General features: G+C 46.7%; 2 protein-coding genes across 2 annotated transcripts in view; both read right to left on the bottom strand.

The window, feature by feature from the left end:
• cav1 (caveolin 1) overlaps positions 1–289 on the bottom strand; it is a 7,067-nt gene extending 6,778 nt beyond the window's left edge. The window contains exon 1 of the mRNA XM_080002162.1: positions 52–289. Within this exon, the coding sequence (XP_079858288.1) occupies positions 52–87 (36 nt within the window). The 5' untranslated portion in view covers positions 88–289. The remainder of the gene's footprint in view (positions 1–51) is intronic.
• Positions 290–3,854: 3,565 nt separating this feature from the next.
• On the bottom strand, positions 3,855–9,779 carry cav2 (caveolin 2). Its single transcript, XM_080002629.1, has 3 exons — positions 9,550–9,779; positions 8,495–8,682; positions 3,855–5,506 (listed from the first exon to the last, which is right to left on the bottom strand). The coding sequence occupies exons 1-3, from the start codon at positions 9,700–9,702 to the stop codon at positions 5,356–5,358; spliced, it is 492 nt and encodes a 163-aa protein (XP_079858755.1). The 5' UTR covers positions 9,703–9,779; the 3' UTR covers positions 3,855–5,355.
• Between the last annotated feature and the right edge of the window lie 858 nt (positions 9,780–10,637).

Below are 10,637 nucleotides of genomic sequence, written 5' to 3'. Positions count from 1 at the left end.
CTACTGGAAAACGTCTGGAAAGATGAAAAGTTGAGAAGATGAGAAGTGTACCTCTTCCTTGTCTCCGTCCTTCAGTCCTTCTGTCATGCTGGACGGAATTTGGAGCAACCAGCGTGGCGCAGAGACAAGAAGGAATATAAAACGCCAAGAGGGAGGTGTAGGGACTAGTGACGAGGAGCTCTTCCCAAAACTCCTGCAATGACCTGATTCCTCCCTTTTCTCCTGTACGTGACAAGCATGTAATGACTTGGAGAGACACGGGACTCCCCGTGCGCGCTGCGATCCGGGAGCGCCTCCGCCCCGCAGAGTCACCTGCGTGGAGAGAAGCGGCGTCGTGGCTGAAAGCCGTAAAACCCACTATTAACCTGTCACTCAGGGCACACTGGGGCACGAGTGGTTGGAGAAATGACGCGATGTTGCCCAACGCGGGGGCAAGTGGAAACATTTGGGAAGATAAGCCTCTGTGGGTCTGCGCACCGTGCGTCAAAGCGCTGACCGTCAGTGTCAGTGAGGGTGTGTCACCAAAACACAGAACCAGATAACACAAACCTGTTTAAATTCACTGGTGGCTCGAGAATTCAGGTCGCATATTCTAGTGGTTCTCAACATGGGGTCGGGGGACCCCCCCGGAGGTCCTTCAAGTGGTTAAGGTGGGGTTCCCCAGCAATAGTCAAATTCAACATGAGATAATGTACAATAATGCCAGCATTGATCATGGTTTCACTGCCACCCCTTTAATCATACTATATAGTCAGGTATGGAAGTTTGGAATAACTTATATAGAACAATTAAAATCTTCTCAGATTGGGGTCTTGGGGTGGCATAATCTTACCTCCATCCCTCCACCCATGTTCAAGCCAAAGTTACAGTTAGCCACGCCGGGATCAGACCACACAATATTTTTGTCTTTCACGATGGGCACCACGTCAGAGGCGATCATAGTGCTATAATCCTTGCCGTGATTTGGCCAGGAGACTGGCAACACTGCAAGTAGGACCTCAAGCAATCATCGCATATGTTCCCTTCCACGACGTTGCGAAAGCTCATTGGTCGTCGGGCGGAAGGTTCAAGAAATGGTCCATCATGGCTGCAGAAGCGCTACGTGTGGCGCTGGCGGTCTTGTGTTCCGAGAAGTCGTGGCACTCCCTCGAGGAAACCTTCCTCGGTTTCGTTGTTCCACCTGGCAGCAGCAACAGCAGCATCCTTCTTTCTCTTCGCCATGTTTACATACAGTATGTGCACCGGCGGACACTCTATCGTGCTATTGGTCAACGTCAAGGAACATGTTGTAGGAGTTGTCAAACTAGGCAGGAAAATACGAGAAATTCTGACATTCCAGACCTTCATTGGATTACTGATTACGCCCCACGGCACCCCAACGAATCAGTAATCAAGGGTGGCTGTACGCCTGTTGCTCGTCAGAACAATCAACGAGTAAATCATCCATCCCCACACGTATGGACAACCTCTGTCATGACATGTGTCCATCTGCTCCCGGCTTGTTACATCTCGCCCACTCTCCACAATGAACGGGTGTGTTTGCAACATGTCTGCCTGCGTCACTATGTCGGAGAGCCCTGAAAGCGCCACTTAGATGGCGTGTGGCAGGCGCAACTGACACAATCACACTGACGCCCGTTCGTCGTAGCCGACGTTCATATTCGGGCCGACGCTTGGAATTTCAGCGACGACAAAATTGTGTCAAAATCCGACTGAATTTGTGTCGTCTGATCCCGACATTAGTTAATGTCCAGTTTAGAATTCATCCCTAAATTTGATGTGTTTTATATTGCTTTTACATGGATATGATATTATGCGTTCAATAGGCCTGTTCATGCTTTCTGTGTAAAATGTGTGTAACAGAAACTGACTGAATCCACTGAAAAGGTTATCAACATGAATTTTCATAGGTTGAGTCAAACAAACCGTTGAGAGCCCAGAGTTATCACAGACGAAGAAATGATTGGCATTGTGAGAACATCCTCCAGGCCGTGTCTCAAATGACTCCGTATGATGGAGCCGGTTACGAGTGTTTGGAAGAACGGGAGCCGTGGGAACCGCCGGTTGACGTTTACAATCAGAGCCGTCAGCATGTTAGCGTGACACTGTTAAAATATATGCAGGTTAGCTTTTATCTCCAGAACAGGTTTTCTAGAAATGAGGAGTTTGGGCAGTTGACGATGTCCAAGGGCTTGGTTGTCAGTATGCTGCATGGCCCGTAATATCTGGATCTATAGAATTAAGAAGGAGAGAAGGAGGGTGATGTACCGTCCTGTATTGATAGGAGGGTATACTGTAAATGACCAGAGACAAGTTGGGTATATTCTGTATATTCTACTGCATCACTAGTCATGTATTATTTTGACGTGAGGTAGACGGCCAGATAGAATGTGAGGACAAATAGCACTTCTAAGAAAATTATTTATTTGCAAATTTACAAACTTTTAGTAATTAATAATTGATGCACATGTAGATTTAGATTCATACATAAATAACGGAGGCCTTGATTGACTGTAGAAATAAAAGGTAGCCTACACAAAACTATACATCATAAGACTGCGGATCAGAGAAATCCACACCATTAATTCGTTGTTTATTTGCACACTGGCGAGGCCGTCCGCCGCTCTCCAGACACTAGAGCAGACTGGATGAAACGATTCCACAACGTGAGATCCGACCCATTCATATAATCCCTATGAGCAGCAGGACAATCAAAGGATCAATCAAGATTCCTGGCACAGGAATAAAACGAATCCCAAGGCAAGCTGAAGAGCAGAACAGGCACAAACAGGTAGAGCGCAGTGGGTGACGGGCGATTCTGGAGAGGAGTTCCGCTGAGCGCAGCAGGGAGGACGCTGTGCCGACCTGTCGGGCTGGAAGCCAAGCCCCCAGTCATTTTCCATGGACCCACAGCGCTTCTTTGTATTGGAAAGTGTCTTATGCAATCGCAGCTAAACCTCAGTGATTTACAAGATTTTACAAGACCTAGATAGATAGATAGACAGACAGACAGACAGACAGACAGACAGACAGACAGACAGACAGACAGACAGATAGATAGATAGATAGACAGACAGCCAGACAGACAGAAAGACAGGCAGACAGACAGACAGGCAGACAGACAGAAAGACAGCCAGCCAGCCAGACAGACAGACAGACAGACAGACAGACAGATAGATAGATAGACAGATAGATAGATAGACGGATAGATGGACAGATGGACAGAAAGAAAGACAGACAGACAGATAGATAGACAGACAGACAGACAGAAAGACAGACAGACAGACAGACAGACAGACAGACAGACAGATAGATAGATAGATAAATAGATAGATAGATAGACGGATAGACGGACAGATGGACAGGTAGTTCGTTTTTGAAGAAAAACATATTTATTTCGGTTCCATTTGATCCAATAACATTTTAGGATTAGTGAGATGAATTTGAGACACCTTATTATAAGAGCCAATCACTGCACCTTTTATTTGTCATATCAAGGTACAAGTCTTTTATTTATGAAATAAAGTTATTTTAAAAGTGTTGCAAGATGACATCGTACTCATAATGAAGTGGAGCCGCTTTTCTTTTTCTTTTTCTTTCTCTCCCCCCCGGCAACGCACCCAAGGGGACTTGTTTTAACGATTTGTTTGTCCGGTGGTTGCTTAGCGATCTTCCGTGATACGTGAAGACATAAAGGCGTGGCCGGCACACCTGCTCTCTTGCACAACATCTACACCTATACCGAGGGCGCACACGGGGCTGGGCCGCAGTCCAGCCTCGGCAGGATCAAGAAGAGCCGCCGGCGGCGCTGGAGCAAAAAAGAAAGAAACAAAAAAGGCACGTAGCCGACAGTCAGCGGTTTGTGGGTTTTTATTCGGTTTTAAAGGGTAGCAGCCTGACAGCAAGCAGTGCTGTGGAAACTCAAAACATTATTGGTGACAATTCATTCATTCCAGAGCCTGCCCTTCACTGGATCCAAGCCCCCCCCCCACCAAAGAGGGTCGAGGGTGAAACGGTCTGTGAGAATCTCGTTCACACCAGAGGACTTTCACTCGCATTTCTGAATCCCAGACAAATTTCCCGCGTTCAAAAGAGAATCACAATAAAATTTTCCGGTCCCAAAGGGTCGCGGAGAGCGCGCTCCCGGGCTTTGTTCCCGGGTTTTGTTTTTGATATTGTCTTACGTTTAAACTCTCGGCTCCTACCATCCCGCAGAATCCCGTGGCGCGTGCAGTGCTGGGACTCTTTCTTTTTGAAAATCCTTTGGTGAACCCCCTGCCATGCCGTGGTTTCAAGGGCACCCAAACCAACCGACTCGCTTCCACAAAAGGTGGGACGCACAATTACAGTCCAAACTTTACTATAAAAATATCGACATGTACCGAGCTTTAATTTGAAACAAAACCCGACCCCCAACCCTACGAAACACAAAGGATGTAATGTCAATATCATACAGCGACTCAGATGACCATTAAATAGGTGTTGCCAGGTTTTCGTTTTTTTTTTTTAAACCAGCTACACCTGGTGATACTACATACATAATAAATTAAAAGGCCAATATTCAGACAAACTCATGAGGAATTCATTAAATGACACGTTCCTAAAAAATAAATCCAACTGTGATAGCTTCTTTCATTACCGTTGGCGTCGCGTAAAAAAAAAACCCCCACCCGATTCTATTTTCAATGCACGGGCGAGGTCAACACAGCAAAGATATACCTTGTTTTAATCAAAGATATCTGTAAAGGTGTGCAATAAGCTGCATCTTAGCATCTAACATTATGTTTCTCTGAATTCATTCAACCTCAAGCTGAATGCAATGGAAATATATACAACGATTAATAAAAAATAAAAATAAAAAAAATAAAAATTAAAAAAACCCCGGAGAAATATGACGTCTCGAAACAGGCGGCGCCTCAACAGCAAAACCCCGTTCCGCCGCTTCCAACCCGTCCCACAAAGTAACGGAATGATTCAAATTTATCGTTTGGTCACGGACAGTAAAATCCCTGGCGTGCTTGGCGGTGCACACAAGCGCCTCATAAGATGCCAAAGGGTTTTTTGTTTTTTTTTAAGTTTTATCGCGGTTGTTTACATCCCTCTAGACATGTTCTGTATCTTGTTTTATTAAGTATAAAAGTTGTCACGAGTGGATCGACTGTTAAAAGAGCATTTGCCGAAATGTTACGCGACAAGCCCCATGACTTCAGACCAGATTCGTTCGCAGATTCACACAGGAGAAAGCCAACCATGGGGGGATTGTGACATATATTACTGTGCCGAAATCTGAGAGAGAGAGAGAGCGACAGAGAGAGAGAGAGATAGAGAGAGAGAGCGAGGGCGAGCGGGAGGTCGTCAGTTCTCGATGGTCTTGACGTGGACCGACGAGAGGCTCTTGCCGACGCTCTGGAAGCACGGAGCCACGAACATGTCGGTCAGGCTCCTCCACACCACCTTGACCGAGGGCAGGACCATCATGAGGCTCTGGACCAGCGGCATCACCATCCTGCGGGGAAACGGGTCAAAGGTCACCACGCGTCGCGAACGGCAGCGCACTGTTTGTTGGGTCCTCTGTCCAGCTCATCTGTCAATTATTGGGAGTCGAGCTGCGGCGTGTATGACAAACGGGGCGATGGTGGCCCAAACTGCCCCCGTTGGGCCACATACTGCGGCTCGGTGCGCGACATCGGCTGGAGCTGTTCCCTCAACGCTGGATCGGTTTCAAAGACACGCCCCCCCCCCCATGCCCAGCACTCCCAACGATTGAAAATGACGGAAAATGCCAGGCTGGGAACGCCAAAGTCATGCCGTGTTCTTGCTCCAGCCCTGCACCGATCCGGCGGATTTCATGCTTCAGCCGGACCTCTGGGTCGACGCTAATTTTCCGGGAATTTGACTTTCGCAACCCCCCGCCCCCCCGGGATTTTCCGCCTTAAAGTTCAAAAGCACCGCAGTCGTCCCTCAACTTGTCGCAACTGCTGCGGCACCGGGAGCTACCGTGACTCCTCAGTCCGTCCGAACGGGCCCCCGAAGGTATTTGGATACAAAACATTTGCACTCGCATGTAAGGCTTCGCCTCCGGGCCCATTGGAGAGAGTCTGCTCAGTCAAAACGTTCTCCGTTTTGGAGATTGAGAGTTTAAGACATGATCCACGAGGTGATCGATTTGGGATGTCGACAAACCAAACCACAAGGACAAATGGGGTTCAATGCGTTCGCAGCCGCCTTCGTGTCAGAACGTGACGGTTCGTTGTTTTTTCTCAGAGTTGATCCGACCGTCCAACGTTGTTTTTATAACTGACCTCGCGACCTGGTGGATTGGTGTGTACAATTTTTGTTAAAACACTTGGATCTTTCGGTAAATTCAACACGTCGGTTTGGCGGTGCCACAGCTCTGGAGTTCAAGCCTCTTGCTTCAGAGCAGAGTGGTACATTCTTCCGAAACAAATTCCACATCCCCGTACCTGCAGCACTGACACTCGTCTTTGTTTTGTCTATTGTTTCATTTCACTGTTGCTGTTGTCTGTAGCTCTCTTTGTTTTGTCACCTTCATCTATCTGTTATAATTGACACCCTTTTCGTCATTACCTGCCATTTTGCTCTTGTTGTCTGTTTCGAGAAAGTGCTCCAAAAAGTATTTTTGAGCATTTATCGCACGAGGTGCAAGGCACAAATCAACTCTGAACGATACCTGTTGCGGAATTAAACCCGAACCCAAAAATCACTCAAAGTTTTCCGCAAATGAATTGGGCCAAAACACTGCGCTGCTCTCCCAGCGTGAACCGAACAAACCTGTTTGTGAGGTACGGAGCTTAAAGGGGAAGTCGCCTTGTTAATTAAAGGGGAACCGTTCCCCCTGTGCGGGCACACTAGAGCAGCGGTGTTCAACCTGGGGTCTGGGGACCTCCCAGGGGCCCTTCGAGAAGTTCCAGGGGGTCTCCGGCAAAGGGTCCTTGATGTGATAATAAGGTGAAGAAGCACTGCTCTACCAAATCAAATGACCTCTCACGATTCATCTAGAAGTGAGGGTAACGTGAACTTAAACTCTTTTTCAAACAACGGATCTGACCAGACCCGGGCGGAATGCTGTGCAGGTCTGATGGACCGCCCCTATTGTCGGAGCTGCGTGTGATCTCTCTTCCCGACATTCCACGCAGCACAATGCGTCGCTAGGAGTCCATTTATTTTCTACGCAGCCCCCCCCCCCCCACCCCTCCACACACTCCACTTGATGGATTCCTCCGGTGTGTGTCCAGGTGCCTTCCTCCTCCGTACAGTCCCGTTGAGGCGATCGACCGCGAGGTCGAGGCTGAGCTCGACAGCCGCGGGGCTGCAGCTCTAGAGGTCACAGGACGTTAAGGTTCTTCTCTATGTACTTTTGAGAATGTACCACTCTGGTCCGAAAGCAGGCCTGAGCTCCAGAGTCCAGAGAGAATGCCAACTATCTGGCGATGGCAATGGGGGCTTTTTTTTTTCCACTGCTGGGGAAACTCTATGTTTGGCCAAACTTTCCATGGCGTGCTCCCTTTTTGGGTACAAACCTCATGTTGTTTCAGCGGGTGATCATAAACTGGCTGTTTTAGCGCTGTGTGTGTGTGTGTCTGTGTGTGTGTGTTTGCATGTGTGTGTGTGTTTGTGTGTGTGTGTGTGTGTGTGTGTCTGTGTGTGTGTGTGCGTCTTTGTGTGTGTGTGTGTGAATGTACACATTGTCCGATCTGCCTGGAGAACCTGGAAACACCTGGTCCAACTTGATGCAACTCCGCACGGTGAAACGGATATGACGTAATAGTCCAAATAAAATGATAACAACAATGAAAACACTTTTTCGGCGCTGCACGGTTGACGTACGCCGTGTGGATAAGCCTTGTGTCAATAAAGGAGCCGAACAAATATCCAGCAATGGAAGCGGTGGAACATTTGGCATCGGGCCGAGGGTTGCAACAACACCAGTACAGAGTTACCTTTCGGGCTACAATGGCTTGTCATAGTACCCTCTGAGGCAGTGATTACTCAATGTGGTCGTCTGGGGACCCCCAGAGGTCCTCAAAGAGGTTCCGGGGGTGTCCCCAGCCAAATGATTAGTGGTTAAACTTCACCACCAAAGTTGCAACGATGACTATTTTGATCCTACTTTTGCTGTTATAGAGGTGTGGAAGTTTGGACTACATCACATCTAACGATAGAAATCTTCTCAGATTGGGATCCTGGAGACAGCATCCTATCAAATAGGGTCCGTGGCCGAATGCATATGAAATTGGGGGTGTGGTAAAATGTTGAGGATCACTAATCTAAGACACGCTCATTTGACCCTTGGCATGGGTCCTTGTTTGTAATTTTCTTTCTGATAACAAATTTGTAACTCGCCGGTACAGAAGCGGCATACATTGGGTACAAATTTGGCCATACACGGTAGTGCCGGCGTGACAAAAGCATTTGCACCCCTAAAGGCGTCAGGCAGCTCTCTACAGACGAGCCGAGCGGAACGTGTCCGTACCAGATGTGGATGCAGCTGATCACCCCAAACAGCAGCCCCAGCAGGAAGGCCATGGGCACGGCCAGCAGCGTGGTCAGCAGGCGGTAGAAGATGTACTTGGCCAGCTCGAACACAGCGTGGCTTCCGATCCAGACCTTGTCGAAGCTGTGCGCGGAGCTGGGCTCTGCGATGACATCCTCGAAGCCGACCTGCGGGAGAACACCGAGGTTGGTCGGGGGAAGGGCCCGGGAACCATCAACACAAGTGACCCAAATAATGACTGGGACAGTGACACAAACAATGGCCCGGGGGCTCTTTGGAGTCGCTCTAGAGATGATGAGTTGATTTTACTCACAGGAAAGACTTAAAGTGGTGGAAAGTAACTTAGTCCATTCATTACACTAACTTTTTTAGTGTACTTAAGTACCCCAACTTTGTTTATGTACTTAAGTAAATTTTTCAAGTTTCTGTACTCACTTAAGTGTATTCCATTTCCGATGACTAATGACTTTTACTCTACAGTACTAAAATTTTACGTAATATTTTATTATTATTATTATTATTATTATTATTATTATTATTATTATTATTATTGTTATTATAATTGATTATAATTATTATTGACTTCTTTCCAAATGTAAAACATAGATAGATATCCATATATATCAACAGCAAGCCAAATCAGTATATACATGAGATAAAAAAAAAGGTTCTGTACAGTTTCTGTTAAAAGTACAACATGGCACTAGATGACAAGTATTTGAACTTTATAATACTTCAAGTAAATATATACGCAAGTACTGAATAAGAAATGCCAATATGGTACTTTCCCTATTTCGAGAGTAATTTTCTCAGAGTATTTGTACTTTCACTTCAGTCAAACGTCCGAGTCCTTCTCCCACGTCTGGTATCTTTAACATTTACTTTCCAGTGGGAATACGCACCGTCCCAAACATGTGACATTTGTTTGTGAATGTAGACATACATGCATGCATACATACATACATACATAGTACATACATACATACATACATTTTTATCTAACGACATCGTTTCATTTCATTTGGCTTTTCTACCTTTACGTGCGCGTTGATATCGTTGGGATCTCTGTCGGGAGGCTCGGTGTGGAGCTTCCCTTTCTTCTTCGACAGCATCGGCTCTATGGATCTGTTGAACTCGTCGTCATTCATCAAGATACTAATGTCCGATTTCTCCTTTTCCAGACCCATTTCGGGGAGAGGCGTCCAGACGCTCGGACCGGCTGCCGCGGTGCGCTCTGCCTCTCGGGGCCGCGCACTGACTGCTGCGGCGCGCGGCCCCGAGAGGCGGTGAGCGCACAGGCGCGCTCCGCTTTGAATGCGGGTGATCATGGGATTTGTGGGCTGAATTCCGCGGACTAATAAAAGAACATAAAAGAACACATTCATTCGCTGGTAATAAGGTGATATGCACCGCTTGGGATGTTATTATTTCATATATTTATATTATTGAAAAAAAACAAAAACGAAAAAAAAACAAAAAACCCTGGACTTTGGGAACCTTGGGGGGCCCAGGAAAACCCAGACCCCCTGGGTTGGACATGCAGCCTCCCCTGGAGAAAATGAAAAACCCTTTAATAAACCAGTTAAATTTCATGAGATGGAGTAAGATCACTTTATCAATGCTGGGGGTTGGTTGGGGCGGTTACTGCAAAATAAAAATAATTTAACTAAAGGGGAGCGACGGGAGAATGATTCATGATTCTCCATCACCGCTTTCATTGAAGTCCTCAAGCAACCCTCAGATATTTGGGCTTTAACAAAGTATCCGTAGTACAACGGCGGAACTGGATTTTTGTTTGGTCTCAGTTTGAGGGTGAGGCTTCATAGTGTCAGCACTTATTAATCCTCTGTTATTTCTTCTGAGCGATGCTTATCAAAACCATTATTTCGTCCCAAACTCTTTCAGAATTTATTAGGGAAAATGGCTAGACGGCTGAAGCAATTATTATTTCTATATCTTGTTAGACGACATTGTGGTAAATCAACCTGTCCAATTCATTTTAAGTGATTGTGCTCTTTTTCTTTTGAGTAGGAGTTTGTGGCGCATACTTTGCCGTTCACTTGCAGTTATTTTGACCGCTTTGCTGTTTTATTCTCTGAACATGTCAGCCGACATTGTTAGA

The sequence above is a fragment of the Zeus faber genome, assembly GCF_960531495.2.
Source record: "Zeus faber genome assembly, chromosome: 6".
Classification (NCBI taxonomy): Eukaryota; Metazoa; Chordata; class Actinopteri; order Zeiformes; family Zeidae; genus Zeus; species Zeus faber.
This window is presented reverse-complemented; position numbering and strand designations above follow the sequence as displayed.